This window comes from Brassica napus, chromosome C8 (genome assembly GCF_020379485.1).
Source record: "Brassica napus cultivar Da-Ae chromosome C8, Da-Ae, whole genome shotgun sequence".
NCBI lineage: Eukaryota > Viridiplantae > Streptophyta > Magnoliopsida > Brassicales > Brassicaceae > Brassica > Brassica napus.
The window spans coordinates 35,104,915-35,132,268 of NC_063451.1; the positions used below are offsets into that span (position 1 = coordinate 35,104,915).

Below are 27,354 nucleotides of genomic sequence, written 5' to 3' on the forward strand. Positions count from 1 at the left end.
CATCAAATCATAAACCCGAAATCCGAACCGAAACCGAACCGAAAACTTCGATCAGTTATCCGATCTGAAATGTAAAAATATCCAAACGGGTCTTTTAGGGTGGTACAAAAAATATTTGAACCCGAAGTGTTATTAACCAAACCCGTAAAATCCGAAATTAAGAGTCAATATAAATATTTTGAAATATATATAAGTGTTTCAATTATAAAATTCAATATTTGTGGTGATATGATATATAATAAATACTCTAAACACAATTAGTTATAAGTAAGTACTTTATAATTTGCTCATTTAAATAACAAGTCTATTCTCTATATGTTAATGCATATTGTTTACAAATGATGTTTGTTTTCATGATTGATTTAACATTTTATTGTTATTTTATCAATTTTATGTATGATAGATTAATTTTTATTTAATTTAGAGGTTTTTCTTTATGTTTTGTTTTAAATTTTTGTTTTTAACTTTGGTTATATCCGAACCGAACCGATATAACCTGAATCCGAATGATATATGGTTACTTTACGGGTTTTAGGATGCAATACGATTTTGAACCGAACCCGAAGTGTTATTATCTGAACCCGATCTGTACTAATAAAATTTTAGTATGGACTTAGGAGCGTAAACCAAAAAATCGAAAAACCGATCCGAACAGATACCCGAACGTCTATGCCTAACATTACTCGTAGAAAAATTCAAAAGAATATTTCACAGTAAAAATAAACAAAATAACAAATGACAAGAAAGAGAAATGCTAAAGATTTTCATTTGATGTTGTCAAAGTCTTCATAAGTATCATTTTAGTAGCTTAAATCTTCATAAGTATGTTAAAACTAATTATAATCAATTTTACAAGATAGTTTTGTTTTGGTTTTTATTTTAGATATTCAATATGGTTGGTTCTCTTACTTACCAATCAACATCACGAAAGTTTGTCATATTTTGCGTTCACATTTGAAAAATAAAAAAAAAATTTTGCTCGGCAAATGCATGGGGGACTCAAAACCCGCGGGGATGACTATTTTAATTAATTTTTATTTTTTGTTAACCATTAATTAAAGTATTTATTTTGGAAATTAAAGCTCATCCCCTTTTTCAAGTTTCAAAATTGGCTCGTTTCGAGTAAATTTCATTTCAATCAACGACGCAGTGGAGATGAATCCTTCTCACGGTGCTGCCGACGGTAAGCAACGACCGGCGATGTATCCCGAAATCGATCAATCTATTCCAGATAACCCCTTCGCTCAGACGAATCCTTACGTCTCTTCTTCCCCTAATCTCTACCCTCCCGTCTCATCCAACAACCAACCACCATCTGCTCCTCCGCAGGCTGTCGAAGAGATTCTCATCCGAGTCCCCGGCGCCATCCTCAACCTCATCGACAAATCCTACAGCGTCGAGCTCGCGTGCGGCGATCTCACCATCGTTCGAATCGTGCAGGGCGAGAACATCGTCGCCGTTCTCGCCAACGTCGCCGACGAGATCCAGTGGCCGTTAACGAAACGCGAGGTGGCGACCAAGGTCGATGGATCGCATTACTTCTTCTCGATCCACCCGCCGAAGGAATCCGGATCCGAATCGGATGATGAGATCTTAAACTACGGGTTGACCATTGCTTCGAAAGGGCAAGAGAACGTGTTACATGGGCTTGATCAGGTTCTTAGGGACTATTGCTGTTTCGCCGAGCAGAGGATGTCTGAGAAGGCCAAGGGTGAAGAGGTGCTTGGAAACTCAATGGCTGCTGCGACTTCTCCCGAGGAGTTGAAGGGCGAGAGGAAGGACATTGTGGAGGGTCAGTGTGCGGCTTATTGGACCACGCTCGCCCCTAACATTGAGGATTACAGTAGCAAGACTGCTAAGATGATAGCTTCTGGATCAGGTCAGCTGATCAGAGGGATACTTTGGTGTGGGGATGTGACTGTAGAGAGGCTTAAGAGGGGAAACGAGGTTATGAAGAATAGGCTGAGTCGTGCCGAGAAGGAGAAAGATGTTAGCCCTGAGACGTTGAGGAGAATCAAGAGGTATGGTGATGTTTAGTATCATTTCTAGTAATAAGAGATGCTTCTCTGTTCTGAAGAAAGGTGGAGACTTTTTAATATATATAAATAGTCAATGTGCATTCTTACGGTAGTTTTTTTTTATTGAACGAACAATTTGTGCTGATTTCTCTATTGCGGTTTCTGTGTAAAGGGTTAAGAGAGTGACACAAATGACGGAGAAAGTGGCGACTGGTGTTCTTTCTGGTGTTGTCAAAGTCTCCGGATTCATCACTGGCTCGGTGGCAAACTCAAAAGCTGGAAAGAAGTTTTTTGGCCTCTTGCCTGGAGAGATCATTCTTGCATCCCTCGATGGATTTAGTAAGTATATATTGCTTTCTTTTTTGGGTTTCCCAAGTTTTCTATCGCATGCCTGGAGGGTCATGGAAAAACTTCCTGATCATGAATTGCCTTGCTTTCTTTCTTTCATCAACATTTACAATCATATGCTTGTTTATCCATGTTTCTTTCTGATGATTATAAGTTCTTTCAAGTTTTTTTTTTCTTTTTCGAGTGACATTTTCTAGATCTTGCTTGATATGATGTTTCGTTCTGCTTCTTACCTTGATAAATATACGCCAATAACCTCTGGAGCATTATTCTTTTGGGGATATCTGAGTGGAAGTTGCCAAACGTTTTCTAAAATTTTGTTTCCCTTATATGCAGAATCGTATCATTCTTTTTTTTTGAGGCACATGGCAGTAGTAACCTTGTGCCTTCTTTGATTTCTGCAGGCAAGATATGTGATGCTGTTGAAGTGGCTGGAAAAAACGTCATGTCGACTTCATCAACCGTCACAACGGAACTCGTTGATCACAAGTATTGTTTTTTCAATCTCCTATAAAAGCTATCATATATCTCACAGCAAAGAGTGATCTCTAGCAAATGATCAAAACTGGCTTAGAATTTAATGAAACCTCATGGATTTTTGCAGGTATGGAACAAAAGCAGCCGAGGCTACTAACGAAGGGCTGGACGCAGCAGGACACGCTTTTGGAACGGCGTGGGTTGCTTTCAAGATCCGAAAGGCACTTAACCCTAAAAGTGTCTTAAAGCCTTCAACATTAGCCAAGTCTGCTGTCTCTGATTTAAAGGCTAAGAAAGGCTCCAAGTAACAGCCTTCCCGGAAAGCATGTATATGAAGTATTCATACTTGCATTTAGTTTATCCTTTTGGAAAATTAAATGATGAATTACCAATGCATTCTACATTTTTCTTGTGTATATTGTGATTCTATGTATAACTATGTAAAAACAATTTCTTTGCATTTTCTCTTACTATATACTCCATCCTTTCATAATAACTGTTATTCTATCTTTTTTTTTGTTACACAAAAAGTGTTACTTTACGATTCTAATGTAAATTATATTTATTTTCATGTGTAAATTAATTGCAAACTGTATTAGTTTTATAAATAATTTTATTTATCTCAAATACTATTGGTCATAAAAATGTAATTAATAGCAATTTACATATATTTTCGTTACTTTTTTAGTTTGTTTGAAAAGTGTCAAAGTGACATTTATTCAGAAACATAGCGAGTATTATGTTTAATCCTAATCGACCCTTAGCGAAAACAAATTACATGTTTAGAGTATCATCTCTTTTTTTTACTATAAATAAGATACATTGCAAAGAGAGAACAATCCAATTAATAAGAATAATAATTATAGAGAGAGAAAAATGTTTTAAAGAGAGAAAGTTTTAAGGAATCAACTAGGAATGCACTTGAACGGTGACAAGTAGTTGATTTCCGTGTGTGATTTCATCCCCAACTCTTATCCGACTATATCAAGTAGTGTTCACCACTAAACTAGGCTAAGGTATGTTTTCGGTTTAACACACTTCTGCATTAGAATTTCTAACAGAGGACACAGTCCGAGTGGGTAAGGTATTCGAACCCCTACCCTACAACATCAACAAGAGGAGGACAATACCTAAAGCTTGTAACATGTGACAAGTACTATGAGGTTTGAGGTTGGAACAAGTAAAATAAAATAATCTATTTATCAAATATTTATTGTACATTAGCTTAAATGTCATATCTATCTATATTATATTATTATTTGAGAAAAAGTAATTTTGCGTATTTTTCATTTCCATAATTTTAGATAATTTCACTTAACTGTTATAGTCTTGTGATTTTGACCAAAGAGCCGTCAATTTAAATTCATCATATTATCTAAACTTAATTAAATAAAAAAGTATAATAGAGATCTAAATATTTTGTTCGACTCAATCTTTAAATCATATTTGTTATACGATATGTAGCGTAATATACTTCAATCAATTTGTAAGAGGTTTTAATTAGTGAAAACTCTATCGTATGTAAATATATATAATGTTTGTAATTTAATTATTGTGCTTCACTCATTCTCAGAGAAAAAAAAATATAAATAATGAATTGAACGTCACTGTATTGATCAAAACTTTAAGATCTTCATAATTCTCAAACAAATAATAGAAATGAACTAAGTTCGATTGGTATGTGCCGTTAGATTAATTTCATATATCATAAATATAGAACGTATTGTATTGTACGAATACTTAGTACATATAAAAATAATCAAATAAATAGAAGTGGTATTATAACTTAATTCTAAGAATATGTCTTTCAAAAAAAATAATGTATTATATTATATTAAATATTCAGCATGAGGCACTTTTTAAAATAATAGTTATGGAGTATGTAGCCTAATATTTTAATTTGTATATATTAGTTTATTATAAATAGTTAATTTATAGTTTTTAGAATGAAATATAATATATGTGGTTTACATTATTTTATCTTTATTAGCATATGAATTTGTAGGTATAAGACAAACAAAATTATCTACATCTTGAAGTTTCATTAAATTATATGCATTTATAGATATATTTTGGGTTCTTCCAAGACATTGTTGTAACAGTTTTATTCAATAAGCGTTAAAAAGATATATTTAATTAGAACCCTAACTTTATTAAATAATATATTATATTATTATAAAAGTAAATACACAATAATATTTTGAAAATATTTACGGAATCTCAAATATTATATTTCAAAATTTATTGAGATTAATTTTATATTTTTGATTAATGTGTACATAACAAAACTATACGGCTATGCCTAATAATTAATATTTGTTGATAAAAATTAATATTTGTTGAAATCCCAAAATAAAATTATATTTACATTTTTTTCAACATTTTCTGAATTTTACATAAATTTTTAATATATATATATATATATATATGTATATATATATTTGATATCACAACTCATATATGGTTCTTTTTTTTTCATAATTATGAGATGCATGTGTTAAGATGATTAATATGACACAATAAATATGTGTTAATTAAAAATATTTAATGTTTTTCCTTATATTATTAACCAATCAAAAATTATCTATTGATTTTTTATCAATAAATTTAATTTAGCTAAATTATTATAAATTTCAAATATATACAAACTTACTTAACGAAAATAAAATTAAATGATTTAATTTAATTAAAATTAGTTCATAAGTATTTTATTAAGAAAGTTGGTGGCTATCTCACCAATGTTAAAATTTAGAATAAGTTCCTCTTCAGATTTTTTAACCAATAAAATTAATAATATACTGGCTTAGAGATTCAATAGTAGTTTTTAATCATAACTACACTTTGATCCGCGCGCCAGCGCGAATATGAATTTTCAGTTTTTAATTATTTATTTTATTAAATGATGTATTTGTAATATTTGTTCATATTATATTCATTAAGTAATTTTTTTTTTGCATCTTAAACTATCTATTTTTTACGAATGTGTGATATCATAAAAAAAAAATGAGTATAGAGTTAATTAGATAATTTTAAAAACAGAAATTTTTATTTCGTGTGCGATATCATATAAATAATGATCCGCCCAGTTAACAAAAATCATGATTATTTTATGTGTAATTTTTTTTTTTTGACTATTTCCTTAAAACTATATTAAATTTTACATATTTTAATTAGAATATTTTTAATATCTTTACCTTTTTATTTGAAATGCAATTCAATATTTTTTTAACAATTATAACAAAATATTTAAAGAATATTTTTAGAATTTGTTTGAAAAATATGAAAATTATATTTTAAATTAAAATTATCCTAAAATATGATAAGTTTTGATGTAAACGAAAACTCAAATTATGTCAAAAATAATGATATTCAATGATAATAAAAATTTTCATTGATTATTTTAAAAAAATACATTTACAAAAATATTGTTTGGAAGAAAATTCATTTATCTTTCGAATATAAAATAAAAATATTATAATTAAATAATAAAAAATATAAATAAAAACCATAAATTTAGCAAATGACAACTGAGTTATATTATGCTAAAATTTTCTTTCTAACAATTTATCAAATGACAAATGAGTTATGAGCAAATAATACCATATAATTTTTAAAAACATAGCCATTCTTAAATATTTTTTGAATAAATAATTATTTTTAAATTTAATCAACTGAAAATAATATCCGTACAATTGTGTGAGTCAAATTCTAGTTTTATTGATGCATGTTATATATTAATGCTGCATGTTTTAGGTAACATTTTAATGATGCACGTTTTTAAAAATCTCTTTTATTAAAATTATGCACGTAAGGATAACTCATGAGTTTTTTTGGTTGATTAAATGACATTATGTCCAAATTTATTTAAGGATATTTCATTAAGGTAACTGAAAAAGACAAACAATAAAATAGGAAGTTTAAATTCATTTTAGCATATTTCATTAATGTAACTGAAAAGACAAGTAATAAATTAGGCAATTTTATTCGTTTTAGGATATTTCATAAATGCAACTGAAAAAGATAATAAAAAAAATGGAGTTTAATTAATGAAGTAATAACATTTTTAAATGGGTACTTTTCTTTTTAATAATATAGATGATAAATTCTTAGAGAGATGGACATTATTATCTGTTTGGTTATGGGCCAATGCAGCACATTTAAGGCCCACTAGAGAAACAAATCCATCAGAGATGGGTAGTTTGCTTCTGATTGGCTGTAAGGAGTGTTAGCGTGAACCTGTCCGCAGAAGAATCTAACCCAACTGAGACTTCTTTAACTTGTCGCCTAAGTTGGAATCGACATTGAACAAAAGGGAAGAGAGAATCAGAAAGAACACTCGCAGGAGAAAAAGTTGAGAGATGGCTAGATACGATCGAGCAATCACAGTGTTCTCACCAGATGGTCACCTTTTTCAAGTAGAGTACGCCCTAGAAGCTGTCCGGAAAGGTAACGCCGCCGTCGGAGTCCGCGGAGCCGATACCGTCGTCCTCGCCGTCGAGAAGAAATCCACCCCTAAACTCCAGGATACAAGGTATGGCTCCAGATCTCTGTCGGTTCAACATGCTTGGAGTGTGTGTTTAGGGTTTTTGTTACACATCTGGATCGCTTGGTTTAGCTCAATGTTTGATTAATTTGAAATCCTTCTGAATGTTGGGTAGTGTTAGATCGTAGATTCGAAGCTGATCTCTTGTTAAAGACTTGTTTTTTTTGTGTGTGTGTGTGTTGCTCCTCTTCTATGAAAAGCTGTGTACAGTTTCTCCTCAGATGTGTTGATGTTTTATGATCATTCTCTGACGAATTGTTAATATTTGATGCTGAATTTGAGTGAAAGTTTTCCCCTTTAGCCAATATCTTGTTCGTAGTATATATAACAACAATCTCTAGCTTTACATATGAGTTGAGTTTTGGTGGTTAATCTCTTCTTGTCCCAATAGATCCTGAACTTTATTTTTTGTTTGTTACAGATCAGCCAGAAAGATTGTGAGCCTTGACAACCACATTGCCTTGGCCTGTGCTGGGCTGAAGGCAGATGCTCGTGTCCTGATTAACAAAGCGAGGATCGAGTGTCAAAGCCACAGGCTTACGTTGGAGGATCCAGTGACTGTTGAGTACATCACTCGGTACATAGCTGGGCTTCAACAGAAGTATACTCAAAGTGGTGGTGTCAGACCCTTTGGTCTTTCCACTCTTATTGTTGGTTTCGACCCCTACACTCGTATACCTGCGCTTTATCAAACTGATCCATCTGGTACGTTCTCTGCTTGGAAGGCTAATGCAACCGGGAGAAACTCAAACTCAATCAGGGAGTTTCTGGAGAAGAATTATAAAGAGACCTCGGGACAAGAGACTGTTAAACTAGCAATCCGTGCTCTGCTTGAGGTTAGTTTGTCCTTAAATTTTCTATAACTAAACCAAGTAGATTCCTACTGGGTGCCCTGTTTATTAAACTTAACAATGCGATCATACTTATTGGTCTCTTGCGAGCCTTAACCGGGGAGCAACATGCCATTCCTGAAACCATGTTATGTTTCTCCACTACTGGAAAGGTGGCTTTAGGTTGGGGACCAAGCTAACAAAAAGTGACAGTGTAATAGAATGTTACTAGTTGAAAAGGAGAATAACGTTTGATGAGCAAATGAACCTTGTAAAATGCTCTGATGCGCTTGACAACTTTGCAGGTAGTTGAGAGTGGTGGAAAGAACATTGAGGTTGCTTTAATGACAAGGGAGGAAGGTACTCTGAAGCAGCTAGAAGAAGCTGAAATCGATGCTATTGTGGCTGAGATTGAAGCTGAGAAGGCGGCCGCAGAAGCAGCCAAGAAAGCCCCTTCAAGGGAAACATGAGTCTGATCTTACAGTCTCGGTTTCTAAATTCTGGTGTTGGTTCAAAGTAAGATATTTGAGGGTTGAATACAAAAAAAATCTGGACTGCTTTAGTTCAGTGTTGTTGGATTATTAGCCTGTTTGACATTCTTCGTTATTTTGCTATTTTATCATGAATGTTTGACTGAGTTTTTTTTTTTGGGGTCAATCTTTGCATCACCTTATAGTTGTGTTGTAGACAAATATAGCATGAACAACTTAACATTTACATCAAACAAAAAAAAAAAAATAGCATGAATAGAAAAACACTGAAGACCGATTTAGCTGATATTAACTTCCAGAACCAGAAGAATGCATAGGAAGTAGGAACAATAGAGTTTTGAACCAAAAGAAATTTGACAACCGGTCGGCAAAAAGTACGAGACGAGCTCAGTTCAGCTCAGCTTAGTATAGATTTTATTTGTGTCTTTCCTTGAACAAAACGGTTTCGTGGTGTAGTTGGTTATCACGTCAGTCTAACACACTGAAGGTCTCCGGTTCGAACCCGGGCGAAGCCAATACTATTTTTTATCGAGATTTCGAATGTTACAAATTTAAAAAGTTTTCGCCGTTGCCGGGGATCGAACCCGGGTCACCCGCGTGACAGGCGGGAATACTTACCACTATACTACAACGACATTGTTGACGATGAAAGTAAAAAGAAATTCTATTTAATTAGATAATTCATTGTAGGCTTACGAACGTTTAGTTAACGACTGACTTCTCTGGGCTTTGAGTTTGCGGCGCGCTCTCTTTCTCCGACTTAAAAGAGTTTCAGGTAAAGCGTCTTCAGCCTTCCTAGCTCTTACATCAAAACATTTGTTTTGTATTTGCAACTCTCCTTCTGTGGTTTCGTTTCTAGACATAAGCTTCCTCCGTCTTCCAAGGTTTTGTTGTATCAACCAACACACCTAATATTAATATAGCTCTCCGTATTTGTCGAAATCTTTACCTAGAGTAGTCTGAGAGTTAACCGTATCTAATCGGCGTTACTTGTTTTTGTTCGAGAGCCATGTTTATTAGTTTAAACATTTTAGTGTTATCTTAAATCTGCCGTTCTATGGTTTGATCCACTCTCGCATCAATTTGATAAATTTTGTCTTTTCAATCTGCCAGGGGGTTGAGTCAAGAGTAAAAAGGGTATTACAGTTGAGGCGTAAAGGATGAAGCTTGACGTGAATGTGCTGAGATATCTATCCAAAGATGATTTTAGAGTTCTCACTGCTGTGGAGATGGGAATGCGTAACGTCAGTACTTCTCCTCTCTATTCCCTTTCGTATTATCCTGGACTATTTGACTCTAGTATTAGCTTTTTGTTTTCGTATTACAAAGTCCTCAAGAACTTGCTCAAGTATAAGCTTTTGCATCACGACCGCTCTAAATGTCACACTACTTCTCTTCTCTCTAAAGGCATTAGTAGCTTCTTCTGCTTGGCAAAATATCTAATGGGTAATGCTTTTTCTTTTGTCTAGATGATGGATTCAGACTCACTTATTTGGGATACGACTTCCTTGCCATTAAAACATTGGTCAACCGTGGTGTATTTACCGGTGTTGGTCGTCAGATTGGTGTTGGTAAAGAGTCTGGTCAGTCTTTTCACCTTTTCTTTTTTATTTTTATTTTGATCCATTTCTTTGCTGAAGAGTTATTGTTCTGATAGTTATGGTTTTTTTGCATTATAAATAGACATATTTGAGGTGGCTCAGGAAGACGGAACTATTCTGGCAATGAAGTTGCATAGACTAGGGAGAACCTCCTTCAGGGCTGTCAAATCTAAGCGTGACTACTTGAGGCATCGCAGTAGTTTCAGCTGGTTGTATCTCTCCCGTCTTGCCGCTCTCAAGGAGTTTGCTTTCATGAAGGTTTTACTATTATTGCCTTTTGTTCCATTCCATGGTTGTAACACTCACTATTCTTCTTGGCCTAATGTTTGGTTTGGCTTCTGAATCGAGCAGGCTTTGGAAGAACATGACTTTCCTGTTCCAAAGGCTATCGACTGCAATAGGCACTGTGTTATCATGTCTCTTGTTCAGGGATACCCAATGTAAGGATCTACCTTCATGCATTGGATTCGATGTTCCTTAGAAGTTGATCCATTTGCTTCACTCACTAAGAAACAGTTATAACCTTGCTGCTGTGAATCACATCTTTCATTTCTGATCTATGATAGGGTTCAGGTGAACCAATTACAGAACCCTGAGACAATTTTCGAGAAGATTATTGGCATTGTCGTTCGTTTGGCTGAGCATGGTCTAATCCATTGCGACTTTAATGAATTCAACATCATGGTGAGATACACTTTGAATTATCTAGTTGATTAATGCCTTGTAGTTACTTTTGCTGAACATTGAATGCATCTGTTTGAAGCTGCCTCGTTATATGATTCTGTAATCATTGCTAGTTTTTTTCATCTTCTTCTTATACCTTTGTTTTATATGTGTATGTTTTAGATTGATGATGAAGAGAAGATTACGATGATTGACTTTCCACAAATGGTATCTGTTTCACACCAAAATGCACAGATGTATGTGATGTCTCTCGTCTCTGGATCATGCCTCTGTCTCCTCTTTTCGTTTTCCGTGCCGTGTTCTTGTTTTGTTTATGGATTTTTTTTTTTTTTCTGTTAGGTACTTTGACCGTGATATTGAATGCATCTTCAAGTTTTTCAGAAAAAGGTTAGTTACCAATTGGTTTATTTATTTATATATCATCTTTACATTCTCCATTTCTATGAACTCTTCTTGTCCTGTCTTCCAGGTTTAATATGTCTTTCCAAGAAGATAGAGATGATGAGACGACAGAGGTGGAAGTGGATGAGAACAGCAGACCATCTTTCTTTGATATAACTAAAGATGCCAATGCTTTGGATAGAGAACTAGAAGCTAGTGGTTTCACTAAAAAGGAGCAGAACGACCTCGACAAAGTATGTGATCCTTTTTGCCTTAGTAATAACACTGCTTATCTATCTGGGGCCGTATGTACTTATGAAACACGTATTTTAAATTACAGGCTGCCTAATGTGTCAGATGTGTTGTAATTTGCAGCACTAATCTCTTACTGTTTTGTCTGTGAATGGTATATTAGAATGAAGATGTGGTTTCATGTCTTGTGTAGTTTATTGAAGGTGGGATGGAGAAGAATAAAGATTCTGACGAGGATGAGGAATCTGATGATGAAGAGGAGACTGTTGAGTCAAATGAAGAAGGAAACCTAAATGAAATGAGATCACTACAATTGCAAGAGGAGGTATAAAACATTTCCATATAAACTGGAACATGTTCTCTCTTACCATGCTAACACTATATGCTTGGTATGATGTGTAGGTGCAGAATAGTTCAAATGGCGTTGAGGCTGAAGTTGAAGTTGAATTGGATGATAATGAGAAAGACGAAAGCAGTGGAGATGAAAACGAAGCTGGAAGAGATGAGGTTAGTAGTATCTTCCGTGTAGTAACTTATTAGAGAGTATTTGCGTTAACTCAACAAATAATGCAACTTCCTTTGGTTCAGGAGCTGGACAAAAAACTGGGGAAGCAAAGACGAAGAGCCATGGCAGCAGCCAGGGGAGGTAGAAAGTCGCAGTCATCAAGAAACACATACAAGGACAAAGGAGGCCGTTCCCAAAACTCAAAGATCCACACCAACATGAGCGGCTGGTGATTATAAACTTCTTATACACCAAACAAAACTCTGCAGGATGTTGAAGAAGCCAACAACAAACTATGGGCTTAATGGGCCTTTTAATATTTTAAACGGGCCAAATTTTGATCTCTTATTGTCTTTTTCAACAGACAAAAATCAAAGTTAAATGAATACTCAGTTTCTATATATACATTAGAGAAAATATCTCAGAAAATAATGTCCAAATCTGTTTGATTTTGTTCTGGTGGGGCAAATCTGAAAATACAATGGACTATATGAGAAATACGCTCCCTCAATAAACAGAAATAGAAAAAAATACATAATACAACGCAAAGGCTACTAAATTTTTTAAACCTTTTTATAATTCCGATCTCGCCCGAACCTTCTTATTAAAACCTCAACATCTTCTTTTCTCATCACTCCTCCTCTAAGATTCATTTGTCGTCTTCTTCTTAATCTCCTTTCACTACAAAGATGATGAAAGATGTATTCAGACCAACCAAATCCGCTCCGTGCTCTCCCGCAAAGCTACTAGGTATCTCCCACACTCGGTCTGAATCATTCCATGCCATCCACAAAGTTCCCGTCGGAGACAGTCCTTACGTCAGAGCCAAAAACGTTCAGGTGATTGATTAAAGTCTCATCCTTTCTTTCATATCTTGCAATCATATAACTTGGGTCATCTGATTGACTGTTTTGCGATTGATTATTGATTCAATTGGTAGAGATGGACCCCAAGAGAGCAATTCCTCTATTCTGGTCCGCCATTAATGCCAGAGACAGAGTTGACAGTGCTCTGAAAGATATGGCTATTGTGATGAAGCAACAAGATAGGGCAGAAGAAGCTATTGAAGCTATTAAATCTCTTAGAGTCAGATGTTCAGATCAAGCACAAGAATCTCTTGACAACATCCTCCTAGATCTCTACAAGGCACTCACTTTACAGCAAAAACAGAACATCCTCTGTTTTTTCCTCTGTTTCCTTTTGCAATTGCTTGAGTTTGTATTGAAACGTTGCATTGTTGTTCTTTGCAGAGATGTGGGAGATTAAATGACCAGATTGCACTATTGAAAGTAACACAAAATCTTCTCGATACAAAAAGGTCTCGCCTTTAACGGTAAACGAACCAAAACAGCTCGATCTCAGGGGAAGAAGTTTCAATTTTCTGTGGAACAAGAAGCCACACGGCTACTGGGGAACTTAGGATGGGCTTTGATGCAAAGAGACAACTTCGTGGAAGCCGAAGATGCGTACATGAGAGCTCTATCGATCGCACCTGACAACAACAAGATGTGTAACCTCCGGATCTGTCTTATGAAGCAAGGCAGGATCGATGAAGCCAAAGAGACGTTACGACGCGTGAAGCCTGCGGTGGTTGATGGTCCTAGAGGAGTGGATTCGCATCTAAAAGCTTACGAGAGAGCGCATCAGATGCTTAATGATTTTGGGTCTGAGACGATGAGAAGAGGAGGGGATGATAGGGTTGAACATAGGAGGTTTTTCGACGCGATGTTTGGGTCTTCCTCTATATGGCAGCCTCAGCCTTGTAGAGAACAGAGCCTGAAGCCTAAGCCGAAGCCGGATTTGAGGAATGATGAGTACGATGATGAGAACGTGAAGACTAATGTGAATGTGAATGTAGTTGTAAACAACCCATTAAGGGTTGATGTTAAACCGTTCTTCTCTTCGAAGCTGAGGAGCAATAACGAAAAGCTGAAGAGGACTAGATCGTCTAGCCAAACCATGGGGATGTTGAGTTGTGGTGAGGAATAGACAAATACGAATAAAAAATTGTCAATGGAGAAAAAAAACAATAGACTGTGGATTACCAGACAACAAGGAGTTTGAAGAAGCGATGATCATGACCGTCTTGGGGACTGAGACGAAAGTGGTGGACAAGAAGAGGCTCAAGGTTTTTTAGGACATCACTTTGTCCTCCCTTAGCCCAAGAGCCTGAGTGTTATATCTCAAATGATAATCTCTAACCAATCTATTTTCTAATTTATTAGTAAAGAAAAAAAGAGATGAGCTCTTATTTTCCTTGGGTAATTTTTATTAATGTTTTTTTGGTAGGTTAAAGTTGCTACATTGTTCACAATTATTGTAGTTGATCAATAATAAAAAAGTTGAAAGTTATGTTGTAGCTAATAATAATAATATTGTGTAGATGTTAAAAAGTAAAAACCAATGAGAGAGACAAAAAGGGAAGACGACGAAAGCATATTATGGGTTCTCTTGCTCCACTATATCCCGAGTGAGTGGTGACCATTTACTCTCCTCTCTCATTCATCTATCAATCACACTTATTAGTGCATTACCATTAGTGTATATATGTTCTTGCTCCACATGTGTTTACATACTTAGCAAGTGGTTACCACTTACCATTACTCATTTACTCGTCTCTCATTCATCTATCAATCACACTTACTAGTGCATGTGTCCTTGCTCCACATGTGTGTTATATACTACTGAGTAGTTAGTTACCATAACTCTTCTGTCTCATTCATCTATCAACTCCACGTATTAGTGCATCTCTATTGATCCAAAGGTTGCCCTTAATCTTTTGAGTCATTGTTTTACTGTTATGGTCAAGTTTATAAAATTCAAGGGGAGTGAAGTATCCGTTTAAACATTTAAATGTGTGTATACAATAATAGTAATACCAACTTGGTCTCGTACTCTTCTGCTGCTACCAGATTATAGAAACGCTTGTCCACTTCCACTTGGCATTATCAAAAGTGTAGCCGTTGCAATTGTATTCAGTTCCGAAAGTGCCCCTCCCCCCCTCCCTTGTTATTTTAATTTTAACCAAGGCAAATGAAACGGTGTTACAAACTTGAGCATTAAACGGTTTTCTTTTCTAACCTCTCTCTATTTCAAAGTTTTGATATCCTCATTAATTCGAGTTTCAGAAAAGGTTAAAAACAAAAGTAACTTCGATCATGGTACATTCCTGTAATAAAGTTGAAAAATAAAGGTTAGTTTGGTCAAAGTGAACTGTTTGGGAAGGACAAGGCTCTCCGTTCAAAGCTTAAAGAGTGTGTTGTGTGAGGCTAAACTGAAAAGAGAAGAGTCACAAACTCCAACTACATTCCTCTGGAGAAGCCAAAGTACCCTTCTCTATTCTTCAACCTCTCAACATTCTAATCCTAAAGTTAAAACCATTTGAGAGTTTCAGATCAGGACAAAGTTAGGATCTTTTCTTTTTCGCTTTTTTCTTTTTTTGGGTTTTAATTTTTTTTTTCTTGACACAAACGAGGTAAGCGCACTTGGTTTCACTTCACAAGTAGAAAATGGGATTTGTAGGTATACTGTGAGTTCAGTTCAGATTCGTTGTGAGGACAAGAGAAAGAGTGTTTCTTTTGTTGTTTGTTAGATGCATGTTGAAGAACAAGAATAGTGAGTGTGAGTGAGTGAGTGAGTGAGAAGAAAGCCATTTTCAGACGAGTAAAAAATGGGGTGTTGTCAGTCAAGGATAGATAGAAAAGAGATTGTGTCTCGTTGCAAAGCGAGGAAGAGATACTTGAAACATCTTGTTAAAGCTAGACAAAGCCTCTCTGTCTCTCACGCGCTTTACCTCCGTTCTCTACGCGCCACCGGCTCTTCCCTTGTCAACTTCTCCTCCAAAGAAACCCCTCTCCATCTCCACCACAACCCTCCTTCTCCCTCTCCTCCCCCTCCTCCTCCGCCGGCGCGTCCTCAGCAACCTCCTCTAAGCCCTAGCTCCGAGACCACATGGACCTCCACAACAACCTCCTCTGCTCTCCCTCCTCCGCCGCCTCCTCCACCACCTCCTCCTCCTCAGCCTTCCTCTACATGGGACTTCTGGGATCCGTTCATCCCACCTCCTCCTTCCTCCTCTGAGGAGGAGTGGGAGGAAGAGACAACCACCGGAACCACCACGAGAACCGCAACGGGAACAGCTTCCTCAGACGCTGCTCCCACCACCGCTCCGACGACAGCTACTCCTCAAGGCTCCTCGGTAGTGAGTGGCTTCTCCAAAGACACAACCACAACGGGAAGCGAGCTAGCAGTCGTGGTGCCGAGGAACAGCAAAGATCTGATGGAGATTATCAAAGAAGTCGATGAGTACTTCCTCAAAGCTGCTGATTCCGGCGCGCCGCTCTCTTCCCTCCTCGAAATCTCGACTTCTATCAACGCCACAGCTTTCTCTGCTCATGCCAAAGGTGGTCAAAAAACTCAAATCAAGCTCTTCTTGTCTTTCTTGCTCTTTAATCTTATTCATGTGTTCTGTCTCTATCTCCAGGGAAAATGTATAGTAACTACGAATGCAATCTGAACCCGACGTCGTTTTGGACAAAAGGATTTGCTCCTAAGTTGAATGAATACAGAAACTCAGCATTAGTTGGAGGTGGAAACTGCATTGTTGGCAGCCATTCCTCTACTATTGACAGACTCTATGCCTGGGAGAAGAAGCTCTTTCAAGAGGTTAAGGTAAATTTTCATTGAACAAAGTTCAGTTCTTTGAAAAAGTTCAAAATGTTGCTTAGTTTGGAGTTTTAAGTTTTGAAGTTGCTTGTTTAGTTTTCATCTGAAAATGGATAAAAAAAAATAAAAGATTTGAAAATGTGGGTGGGTCCAGGAGTGAGTAGATTGTGTAAGAGACCCCCACATGTGCACTTAAATTCTGACAAATGATTCTCGTAAATTTGTAATGATAGTACACTGACACAAAATATATATTTTGCCAAAGCATGCAAATAGAGTGAGTGAGTGTGTTTGTTGTTGCAGAATGCAGAGAGCATAAAGATGGAGCATGAGAAGAAAGTGGAGCAAGTGAGGAGGCTTGAGATGAAGAGAGCTGACTATGTCAAAACCGAAAAGGCAAAGAAAGACGTTGAGAAGTTAGAGTCTCAGCTCACTGTGTCTTCCCAAGCCATCCAAAGCGCTTCTAACGAGATAATCAAGATCAGAGAGACTGAACTCTATCCTCAGCTTGTGGAGCTCATTAAAGGGTTAGTTAGTTGTAATATTCCATCTGCTTGCATCTTAAATTAAGAACAAGTGAACATTGTGTAATGTAATGTTATAGGTTGATGTGTATGTGGAGGAGCATGTATGAGAGCCACCAGGTTCAAACTCATATAGTTCAGCAGCTTAAGTACCTCAACACCATCCCCTCAACCGAACCAACTTCAGAGCTTCACCGTCAATCTACTTTTCAGCTAGAGCTCGAGATCCAACAGTGGCATCACTCTTTCTGCAACTTAGTCAAGGCTCAGCGTGACTACATCCAGTCACTCACGGGCTGGCTGAGGCTAAGCCTGTTCCAGTTCAGCAAGAATCCACTCGCCAGGAGCAGCTACGAGTCAAAGATATACAGCTTCTGCGAGGAATGGCATTTGGCTATTGACAGGATCCCTGATAAGGTAGCATCCGAAGGGATCAACAGCTTTCTCACCGCGGTCCACGGGATAGTGGCGCAACAAGCGGAGGAGCATAAGCAGAAGAAGAGATCAGACTCCATGTTGAAAGACTTTGAGAAGAAGGCGGCTTCGCTGAGAGGGTTGGAGAGCAAGTATAGTCCTTACTCGGTGCCTGAGGGGAGGAAGAAGAACCCAGTGATTGAGAAGAGAGCAAAGGTTGAGTTCTTGAAAGGCAAAGCGGAAGAGGAGAAGAGTAAGCATGAGAAGGCGGTGAGCGTGACTAGAGCCATGACTCTGAATAACTTGCAGATGGGGTTCCCTCATGTGTTTCAGGCGATGGTTGGGTTCTCAAGTGTGTGCATGCAAGCGTTTGAGTCTGTGTACAACCAAGCTAAGTGTATCGGTGAGGAGCAAGAAGAGGTCAAGAGGTTGCTTCCTTAAGAGAATTGATTTTACCGTTTCTTCTCTCTCTGTCTTTGTTTGATCCAAAGCCCATCCTTTAGGCAACAAACAATGTTATGAACTTGAGTTGAGTTTATGCTATTTTAGAAAATGAACTTTTTCATTGAATCATTATTGCCTGAAAATTTCATGTTCATTGATTGTTAGAGATGTTTAAGTACATTTCCACTGAAGCCAAGTCAAACGCATGTCGCTTCTCAACGACAAGAACGCCTCTCTTGCACTTGGGTTGTTGAAGATCTCAAGTGCAGCAAAATATACATTCTCTGCTACGCCATTAATCCCATCAAGCTCTCTGATGCACTCAGCAAGAGTGAACCTGCTACTCATCTGCGTCAGAGCATTAGTCCTTAGCCTCGATGCAGCAGCCATTTCAACAATAGCACTGGCAATAGAAGCCTCCACTCCCCTACTAGGCCTTTTCTTTGGCGTCTTAACAGCAGCGTACTCATACGAGCGTTGAGGTAACACAGGTTCCTCCTCAAGATGAACAACTCCGAATATCTGAGAGAGCTGCGTGTAAACTGGACAGCCACCTCTTCTTACAGCCTCAGCGTCTGGACACTCCTGATTTTTCACAACCAGTAAGATCAGCAAAAACATGAGATATAGAGAATGAAATACAAGTTGTTAAAAAAGTCGGGACCTTTACGTATTGGTCCCAAGATTCATCAGCGGCGATGATACAACCAGTTGATTCATCGAAAACGAAGTTGTCTCGAGCCAGGATCAGCTTAACGACAGAGAACTCGCGTCTGAGAGCAGCGAATCTGTTCTTGAGATGTTCTTTGTCGCGTTTGATACCACTTCTTGTGTAGAACTCATTGGTTATAAAGTTCCAAGCTTTATTGGATAAGGAGTTGTTCGCCGTGTTGCCTTTACGGACCTGATCGAGTATTAGGTTTGCGAGTAGCTTTGTCAACAAGGCTGTCCACACCGGGTGGGGTTGGTACTGTTGTTGGTCACTGGAGTTCCCTGTCGCCATCTAGAGATTCGGACACGAACTAATTCACATTTACGAACAGAGTTAGTTCTCAAATGTAAAATGCAGAGAGATCGGGAAGCTACTAAACCCTACTCGATAATACCAACCAATCCGAATTATCAGACACTGAACGAAAGAATCAATTTTTGTGAAAACCCTAAACTCTAACCTCAAGGTAGTGACTGACGATGATGATGAAGACGAAGAAGAAGAGTGGGCTTGAGAAAGGAAGATGAATTTGCGAAGGCGTTGAGCCAAACAAGCTTTTAGGAATGTTTGTTTATTTGATTGCAGAACTACTCAGGTTTCTTGCATATTCACGTTTCTACCCCGCCATTTTTTACTAATGTTTCAACAAAATCCTCTAAAGTCTTACTGATTCACATTAGGGCCCGGCTACTCATAAGAGAACAACAAAGTCCCAATGCAAATGCCAAATGGTTATGCTAAGTCTAGCCCCCTGCATTCGGATATTCGGTTCGGTTTCGGATAAATCATTTTTATACCTAATAGATATTTATGAGATTTTGGTTCTGTTCCTGTTCAGTTTAAGATCAGTTCTGAATACCCGTTTAATATGTGAATCAAATATATATATATACAAAATATATTATTTAACATGTTAATCTAAGTGGTCTAGTGGTTACACACTTGCATATTCGTCAATTTAACCAAAATTTGAGTCACTAAAATGTTAATTTATAACTATTTACGGTAACAATGTTCTCACTCTTCCTGTCCAATCCGAGTTCGAGTGGGTTGATGACATTTTACCTTATATTAAAAAGCTGAAACTTATTTTTTAGATATTCGGGTACCCGTTCGGTTTTTGGTTCGGTTCCGATTCCGGTTCAGTTATTTCGGATATAGAAATATAGGGACCATTCGGATTCTTCGGTTCCGATATTTTTGGTTCAGGGCTAGTTAAGTTATTGTGACAATGTGTGTGTAATTAATTACCAAACATACCTACTAGTTAATTAATTTTGGACAGATTGTTGGTTAGTGATGTTGGTTAGGGCATTGCTTAAAAAGGAAAGAACGTTCAATGATGATAACCAAACACACTGTCATGGTACGCAAGAAAGAAATAAAGGATTCGTTATAAAAGATTTCGAGATGAGATTGGGAGGTAGAAAACGACAAATCCTCCCCTAATTTGGTGTTTTTTTGTTGTTGAAAGAGCTATTAAAAGAGGAAAATCCACATTAGTCGGAAATAGAAAGAGAGAGAGAGAATAGAGTTTAGTTAGCGAAATATAAGAGAGAGAGAAAGAGAACGTTTCAACTCCATTTTTCCCGGCCTAAAGCTAACTAACTGTTTTGTTTTCGTTTCTGTCACTTCCCATCTTTCTGGGACAAAAGTCCGTTCCTTCTCATCCCCAGATTGTCGAGCATCGAGAAGAAGAAGAAGAAGAAGCTTAACAGAAAGATCTCAAATTCAAGGCCTGCTTAGGCTGAATCTTTGTGGTTTTAAAAAAAATATTTTTGTTCAAATTTTCCCTGAAAATTATAATCTTTTGAGGGAGAAAATGAGCGCTTCGAGATTCGTAAAGTGTGTAACGGTTGGTGACGGAGCCGTCGGAAAAACATGTTTGTTGATCTCTTACACAAGCAACACTTTCCCTACGGTTCTGTCCATTCTTTTACGTTCTTTCTTTTAATAGTTTTTTTCATCTGTGAAACAATATCTCATTGTGTTATGTTCTTGGTTTGTAATCATACAGGACTATGTGCCCACCGTTTTCGATAATTTCAGTGCTAATGTGGTGGTTAACGGAGCCACCGTTAATCTTGGATTGTGGGATACTGCAGGTTCTATATATATAAACTTTTTGAAATTTTGATTTTGTGTGCTTTTGGATCTGTGATATTTGTATAATGACCAACCCAAAAAAAAAAGGGCAAGAGGATTACAACAGACTAAGACCACTGAGCTATCGTGGAGCAGATGTTTTCATCTTGGCCTTCTCTCTTATCAGTAAAGCCAGTTATGAAAACGTCTCCAAAAAGGTTTTATAAGAAATCCATCAAAAATTCTTGTTTTTCTGGTGTAAAATGTGGTTAACTCTCTCACAAAGTTTATAATTTTGTCTGTTGCAGTGGATCCCTGAGCTGAAACATTACGCTCCTGGTGTCCCCATCATTCTCGTTGGATCAAAGCTTGGTGAGATTTTCTTTCTTTGCTTCTTCTCTCACCTGTTTGATGACTAGTTTTGTGTGACATGAGTGTTATTGCTGACTTGCTGCTGCTCTCTAGATCTTCGAGATGATAAGCAGTTCTTCATCGACCATCCTGGTGCTGTCCCGATTACTACTGCTCAGGGAGAGGAGCTGAGGAAGCTAATAGATGCACCTACTTACGTCGAATGCAGTTCCAAATCTCAAGAGGTACACATGACAGCATTGATTTGTGTTACACTATTATAACCGATTTCTAATGTTAATGTGACTGTATGTTTGAATGCAGAATGTGAAAGCGGTGTTTGACGCAGCCATACGAGTGGTCTTGCAACCACCGAAGCAAAAGAAGAAGAAGAGCAAAGCGCAAAAGGCATGCTCCATCCTATGATAATGATTGGAAAATCTCTGTTTTTATTTATTTGTGGTTTTGGTAACATTGCATCAATGAGTTAATGGACAGACACCAAGTTTGGTTTTGGTCTTTTGTTTTGTTCTTAATATTAAATCGAGTTTGTTAGTATCTTTTGCGTCTGCAACTCAATCCATGTTATGAACCAGTTTCAATCCCAACATGAAAAAATTGAACGTGTATCCCTCACCTGTAATTCAGCGCAAGTTTCAAACTCAGCAAACATGTTTATAGAAGTAGTGTAAGCTGGGAAAGTAAAAGTGATGATGATACAAGTTTTGTTACTCTTTTCATTATTCTCCAACAAGACTGACACGCCATGACTATTGATGATGAGTCTAAAATAATGCAAAAGAAAAAAGAGTTTATCATTCAAACCATTCCATTTTGATTTTCTGGTATTTCTCACTCATGCCACCATCCTCCTGCTGTCTCTGAAACTCCATGTAACGCAGAGTGCTGGTTATGAAAGTCCCCGCGCCCGACTCAGCTTTCTTCGTCTCACTTCTGATTAATTCAGCTAAGCTCTGGATTGTTTCGCCTGTTACCTGTGGATTTCCTTTCTCCAAAAAGTAGAGATACCTGCAATTTTCACTCAATTAAGAAAAAGCTTTTTTTTGCAGCGTATGTACCAAGTAGGTGCAACTTAAATGGGTAACTTACTTGTTCAGCAGTTCGACATACAGAGACACAGACCCGGTGCTACTGGCACCACGGGATGCGTTGGCCATTTTCTGAACAGCATCTGCAATTTTTTGTGCCCTCTTCAGGCAAAGCACAACCCTGTTCTCAATTTCATAAATTTCATATTAGTTAAAAGTTGCCGAGTTTCCCAACACAACGACTAATTTATTGGTATGCCTCAGATTTCCTCTATTCATAATTGTGTATCCTTCCCAATCTTAACTTTCAAGAGTTAGTACATTCATATGTAGCATACCTCTCTCCATCTTTCAGGTTCTCGCCTTCCTCAGCCCAGTAAAGGTGCGCACATTCGTAAACAGCTCTACACTGATCTGGCTTCTTGAGGAGTTTCGCAGAGTACTACAACAACGAAATGTAATTTAGCCTTGTTATTATTCAATGTAACACTCACTAAGTCAACTGGAATGTAAGGAAAGATACCCCTGTCGCCTTGTGAGTCAAAATATCTCTGTTCTCAACATTAAATACACGCATCCGCTGTAGTGTCCCTATTATTAAACGTAATGCTGTTACTTGTGCCTTTGAATCCTACAACACCCAGAATTTAAGGCTCATGTCAAAGTCCTTCTTAAAGAGATACCTGTAGCCTCGTAAAAATATCACTTACCGAAATTTCTTCTTCATACAGAAGGTATGCCTTCGTGAAGAACTCATATGCGACTGTTTCTAATTCACAGTCATTTGCTGCCTGGGGATTCAAAAAACTTTCAGCTCATTCACTATATCTACAGGTTTTGATACGGGATGATCGTACACTAAACGATCATATACCTGAGCACATTGCAAGTAGAGTCGCAATGCCAATTCAGATGCCGAGACATCTGATAGAACTTCCACGGTCTGAAAAAAAATTGAGATTTAAAATCGACTCACATCATTCTTCCAAAGAAAAAACAAATGGTTTTCACTGGGACAACGCCATTGAAGCTCGCGAGACAATTATACCTTGCGAACTCTTTTCTAACAATCAAGATGTATGTACATACACTGACCTCTGTTAAGAGCTGTAGAATTTTTTGTGGTGTTGACGTGTCATCTCCAAATGGGTTTTCATCTCCACCTCGCATTCGCCGAACTAACTGTGCAAGCATATCATATCAACTCAAGAAAACTCATGTACATACTTAATTTTAATTCAATTCCTCTTGAAAAAATGGAAGGACACACAAATACTTCCAAATGCTAGACTGAACTTAATAACTTTTCCAAGTTGGAGAATAGAGTGAATAACTGATCACATAAAGAAATACAAACCTTGAGAGCGGAAAAGACAAGTGGTGGTATCGTAAGAGGTAGACGCTTAGGTCCTCCAGTCAGGATGTGCTTCCTTATTCTGAAAATTATCTGTAGTTGGGCATATGAATTAGAAATTGGATAAGGTCACCTAGCAATGTATCAAATATAAATATATACACACCTTAGACATTTCCTCTGGGTCATCATTGTAGAGAAAGTGAACCAACCGTGCAACAGAGTTCTGCTCTTCCTGGAAATCTTCTTCATCAATCTAGAACTCAGTATAGAAACCATGTCGGATACAAGAACAGGTAAGTTATCGAAAGAAAAATTGTCCTTTCACATGACTATAATACTGTGAACACGAATACAATAAGGATTGATCAAAAATATGATTTAGTACCTCATCATTATCAGCTAGCCCGTCAAAGTCCTTGATAAGTCCCTTTATCAGTTCAAACATTGCGTCAACCTGCAACACGCGATAAAGAAAAACGTCACATCAAAAGAGAATGCTGAAACAAGAAGCTAAATAATAGAAAAGCACACCTCATCAGCAGTAGCAATGCGAGTATCGTTTTTCAAAATGCTCTGAATTATAATAATTGCCATTGCTTTGTTTGTATCGTTGTCAAGGTATTCCATTACTCGAGGATAGTTGGTAAGCTTCAAAATAGTTACAACATCATTAAACTTCTCCAATGGAGCGCTAAGAAATGCAACGATCTGTTTTGATGCCTTGTCATCACAAAGTTTTCCTGTGGCGGAGAGTTGGCTAACACAAGATCCCTAAAGAAAATTTGAAAAGGGAGACAACCATGTGTATTAGCAACGTAAAGAACTGATTAAATAGACACAAAACGTAATTATTAATAAACTTAACACGCTTATACATGCTCGGAAGGTTTTATACCAAAACTTGGTCCACATAGTCTAGACGATCGGAATGGACATGGAGAGTGAATTTCAGAAGAAACAAATACAATGTTACAGATGCTGAGGCTGGCAAGTCCACCTGTGCTTCTACAACCTGAATCATATACAAGATATAGACTCAATCAACTGCTTATGAAATAAACATAAAGAGATTATTAATGTGATACAATCAGAGGGGAATAGCATAAAAATTACACTGTTTAAGAGCTAAAAGTTCATAACAATACCACGGAGATAAAGCTAGAATTTTTAGCTATTCTCTAATATTAGCCGCCCTCATGATAAACTTAGTTTAAGTGTTAAGATCCTTCAACTTCTTTATTAGATATAGGATTTACCTTCCCAATGGCATGATTCAACTTTGAAAAGGCATCTACTTGCAGGAAATTAGGCAATGCTTCCACACTAGATGCAGCATAGTTCGAAAGTCTTTCCATTAGACCCGAAAGAACTGTCTTGATATCAACAGATGGCTGAAAAACAAAAATGATGAAAGGAAATTTATGTTCTGATGGGATAAGTTTTTTTTAGAAGTATTATCTTTTATCAAGTACTGCATATAAAAGAAGAAAGGGTAGGTTTATAAGAAGTACCTGAAGTTGTGGACAAGCACCTAATAATACATCGAGAGTTTGAAGGTGAAAGTCATCAGGAAAAACTTGAATAATGCAATCCATTAGGTAGCACTGTGCAAGTTCATCCTTGCAGTTGACAACCTATTACAACAGTGATGCATAATTTATTTCCACCAAAAAGTAGACGGAAACTTGGATACTAAACCTATCCAAAGAAAGAGAGAAACCAGACCTGCTCCAGTATTCTAGGAAGAACAGTATCTCTGTAAACTACAAGGTCAACACCTTCCAACTGACCAAGTATATGAAGGTTTTTTCCAACCTAATCAGCAGTCAAGAGAAGAATTTCAGCAAATAGACATTACTAGCAATCTCTAGATGAGAAAAATAAGCTACAAGTTACTGTCATTACAAGATCACGTAGTTCATTCCTTTCTTTCTCCCGTTTCTCCTTCTCCCGGGTAGGTCCCTAGATACAAGAAAGCCTCAACTCAGATTCAGTTAAGTAGGAAAAATTCAGAAAGAGTAGACACTAGACAACAGCATGATCAGACAGTGGAGCCATGTTCAGTACATACAACGCTGAATATGAGAAAAAGAAAAATAACCTGATGTTGCATTCGAACCCATAGTTTGTTCATCTCAGTAAAATTTTGAAGCACGAACTCTAAAGCATCCATGTGTGTTTCGGTATCTCTGGAGAGAATTAACAAATGATTTGTCCCTTTAAATGTGTCCTAAACTAGCAAAAATCATTCAACAGCAGGTTGCAAGAGAACTAATTCGCGAGGCCTCACCCTTCCACCTCTGAACCAATGCTAGGTAACTTATCCCTAGTGACTTGAGCAAGGTAACTTCTCAAGAAGAGACCACGCAAGGGATGTTGAACAGCTCGGCACATTTCAACAAGATCCTTTAGTATATCCTTGGCAGTAACGTCCTTGGATTTGATATATACAGATCCTATGGTACAGAGAAGATACCTAAAATCCAAATTGATTATTATACATTCAAAATCAGAGAAGTCCAAAGGACAATGTATACCCCGAGAATGAGATGAACAGCTTACAATCTTGGCAAAATGTTACCGGCGTGCTGAACAAGCTCGTAAAGCTCAGCAATGGAGCAACCAAGAGCCGTCTCATCCCTAAAGAACATCTCCAGACTCCTCAGCTCATCAGAAGCTCGAATATCTGATCAAATCAGATCGCACAAGAGTTATTCTCTCAAATTCGAAAAAATGTGAGTCGGAAGAAGATAGATAGAGCGACTCACAGAGTTCATAGTATTTATGAGGAGAAAGCTTGGAAGTACGAAGCTCGCCGAGCATCTGAGCAGAGAACTTAAGCGCGTCTTTGAGATTGTTGGAGTCCTGCGAGAACAATAATTGGAAAAACGGATCCAGTAGTTAGGGTGTTCCGATGCGATTCCGATTCGGAAAAATTGAATGAAGAAGAAGAGAGGGGGAGATAGATACGATCGCGCGCTGCATGTAGAAAGCATTTTGTTTAACGGCGGCGGTGGCGGCAGCGAGCCACTTCTCATCGTCGTCGGCGATCATTCTGTTTCAGTTGTAACTTTACGGTGAAGAGTCTCAATTTTGACCCAATATAAGGTCTCTCCGCATTAAATTGTTCTATCTTCATTATCATCCATTTGCCAAACACTTTTTAATTTGGTTACATAATGACTCTTAAATATGTGATCAACTCTATAATAATTCATACGCATACATATTTTTTTTCTTAAAACTCAACAAAATATATTTGAATACTTTTCTATATATTTATTAAATTACTAGTATTTGCTAATACTAATATATAAATGATAAATTTTAGATAACTAAAATTATTAAATTACTATTAATTAAAAATTATTGAAAATAGTTAATTAAAAATAATGATCTTATAATTAAATTAAAATTTATGAATATGTGTGAATACTAAAAAGATCTTCTTTTTTGTCATCTGCCCATCTAAGCTAGATCAAGTGGTGCAGACGAGCCGATTCTCCGAGGAGCACCTCCGTCTATCCGGATCTAATCTATATGGGAGAAAATATAGCCTTTGTTCCTTACTTCCTTTTCTAGTGTGTCCGCCTGGCCATTCCTACTCCGAGGAATATGAGACA

General features: G+C 37.1%; 8 protein-coding genes and 2 non-coding genes across 11 annotated transcripts; 7 read left to right on the forward strand and 3 right to left on the reverse strand.

Annotated features, from left to right (window-relative positions):
- The first annotated feature begins 1,068 nt into the window (after positions 1 to 1,068).
- LOC106367723 (senescence/dehydration-associated protein At3g51250) lies at positions 1,069 to 3,414 on the forward strand. The gene is made up of 4 exons (XM_013807553.3): positions 1,069 to 2,021; positions 2,191 to 2,357; positions 2,771 to 2,855; positions 2,971 to 3,414. Exons 1-4 carry the CDS (start codon positions 1,156 to 1,158, stop codon positions 3,149 to 3,151), a joined length of 1,299 nt encoding a protein of 432 aa, XP_013663007.2. The 5' UTR covers positions 1,069 to 1,155; the 3' UTR covers positions 3,152 to 3,414.
- A 3,693-nt stretch (positions 3,415 to 7,107) lies between these two features.
- On the forward strand, positions 7,108 to 8,853 carry LOC106367724 (proteasome subunit alpha type-7-A). The gene is made up of 3 exons (XM_013807554.3): positions 7,108 to 7,374; positions 7,808 to 8,222; positions 8,522 to 8,853. The coding sequence occupies exons 1-3, from the start codon at positions 7,202 to 7,204 to the stop codon at positions 8,684 to 8,686; spliced, it is 753 nt and encodes a 250-aa protein (XP_013663008.1). The 5' UTR covers positions 7,108 to 7,201; the 3' UTR covers positions 8,687 to 8,853.
- A 295-nt stretch (positions 8,854 to 9,148) lies between these two features.
- On the forward strand, positions 9,149 to 9,222 carry TRNAV-AAC. The gene has a single exon. It is a non-coding gene; the product is annotated as a tRNA-Val (tRNA).
- A 48-nt stretch (positions 9,223 to 9,270) lies between these two features.
- TRNAD-GUC lies at positions 9,271 to 9,342 on the reverse strand. Its single transcript has one exon. It is a non-coding gene; the product is annotated as a tRNA-Asp (tRNA).
- Positions 9,343 to 9,867: 525 nt separating this feature from the next.
- Positions 9,868 to 14,482, forward strand: LOC111209150 (serine/threonine-protein kinase rio2-like). Its single transcript, XM_048766945.1, has 12 exons — positions 9,868 to 10,055; positions 10,169 to 10,290; positions 10,391 to 10,566; positions 10,660 to 10,748; positions 10,875 to 10,992; positions 11,155 to 11,228; positions 11,332 to 11,379; positions 11,462 to 11,627; positions 11,819 to 11,950; positions 12,028 to 12,132; positions 12,214 to 12,969; positions 13,071 to 14,482. The coding sequence occupies exons 1-11, from the start codon at positions 9,868 to 9,870 to the stop codon at positions 12,361 to 12,363; spliced, it is 1,368 nt and encodes a 455-aa protein (XP_048622902.1). The 3' UTR covers positions 12,364 to 12,969; positions 13,071 to 14,482.
- Positions 12,820 to 14,482, forward strand: LOC106367725 (protein POLLENLESS 3-LIKE 2). The gene is given in 5 exon segments (XM_048764542.1): positions 12,820 to 12,982; positions 13,071 to 13,276; positions 13,381 to 13,419; positions 13,421 to 14,161; positions 14,163 to 14,482. Coding segments are annotated over 5 exon segments (1,290 nt in total). The 3' UTR covers positions 14,304 to 14,482.
- Positions 14,483 to 15,385: 903 nt separating this feature from the next.
- Positions 15,386 to 18,303, forward strand: LOC106367727 (protein ALTERED PHOSPHATE STARVATION RESPONSE 1). Its single transcript, XM_013807557.3, has 4 exons — positions 15,386 to 16,533; positions 16,614 to 16,801; positions 17,099 to 17,322; positions 17,400 to 18,303. The coding sequence occupies exons 1-4, from the start codon at positions 15,801 to 15,803 to the stop codon at positions 18,172 to 18,174; spliced, it is 1,920 nt and encodes a 639-aa protein (XP_013663011.2). The 5' UTR covers positions 15,386 to 15,800; the 3' UTR covers positions 18,175 to 18,303.
- Positions 18,277 to 19,525, reverse strand: LOC111197816 (L10-interacting MYB domain-containing protein). Of its 2 annotated transcripts, none has more exons than XM_022708992.2 (3): positions 19,350 to 19,525; positions 18,842 to 19,199; positions 18,277 to 18,762 (listed from the first exon to the last, which is right to left on the reverse strand). In XM_022708992.2, exons 2-3 carry the CDS (start codon positions 19,178 to 19,180, stop codon positions 18,349 to 18,351), a joined length of 753 nt encoding a protein of 250 aa, XP_022564713.1. In that variant the 5' UTR covers positions 19,181 to 19,199; positions 19,350 to 19,525; the 3' UTR covers positions 18,277 to 18,348. The 2 variants fall into 2 exon arrangements, with proteins under 2 accessions (XP_022564713.1, XP_022564714.1); XM_022708993.2 differs by having other exon boundaries at positions 18,842 to 19,180; positions 19,350 to 19,509.
- An 869-nt stretch (positions 19,526 to 20,394) lies between these two features.
- On the forward strand, positions 20,395 to 21,885 carry LOC111209159 (rac-like GTP-binding protein RHO1). Its single transcript, XM_048764541.1, has 6 exons — positions 20,395 to 20,810; positions 20,907 to 20,994; positions 21,083 to 21,192; positions 21,283 to 21,346; positions 21,440 to 21,570; positions 21,650 to 21,885. Exons 1-6 carry the CDS (start codon positions 20,712 to 20,714, stop codon positions 21,749 to 21,751), a joined length of 594 nt encoding a protein of 197 aa, XP_048620498.1. The 5' UTR covers positions 20,395 to 20,711; the 3' UTR covers positions 21,752 to 21,885.
- Positions 21,886 to 21,943: 58 nt separating this feature from the next.
- Positions 21,944 to 26,952, reverse strand: LOC111209158 (vacuolar protein sorting-associated protein 35C). The gene is made up of 21 exons (XM_022708991.2): positions 26,702 to 26,952; positions 26,500 to 26,596; positions 26,294 to 26,417; positions 26,022 to 26,207; positions 25,833 to 25,920; positions 25,637 to 25,693; positions 25,457 to 25,546; positions 25,243 to 25,365; positions 24,988 to 25,122; positions 24,627 to 24,743; positions 24,263 to 24,502; positions 24,117 to 24,185; positions 23,895 to 23,984; positions 23,732 to 23,821; positions 23,470 to 23,556; positions 23,249 to 23,317; positions 23,085 to 23,165; positions 22,898 to 23,005; positions 22,713 to 22,816; positions 22,436 to 22,555; positions 21,944 to 22,354 (listed from the first exon to the last, which is right to left on the reverse strand). The coding sequence occupies exons 1-21, from the start codon at positions 26,783 to 26,785 to the stop codon at positions 22,141 to 22,143; spliced, it is 2,373 nt and encodes a 790-aa protein (XP_022564712.2). The 5' UTR covers positions 26,786 to 26,952; the 3' UTR covers positions 21,944 to 22,140.
- Positions 26,953 to 27,354: the final 402 nt, after the last annotated feature.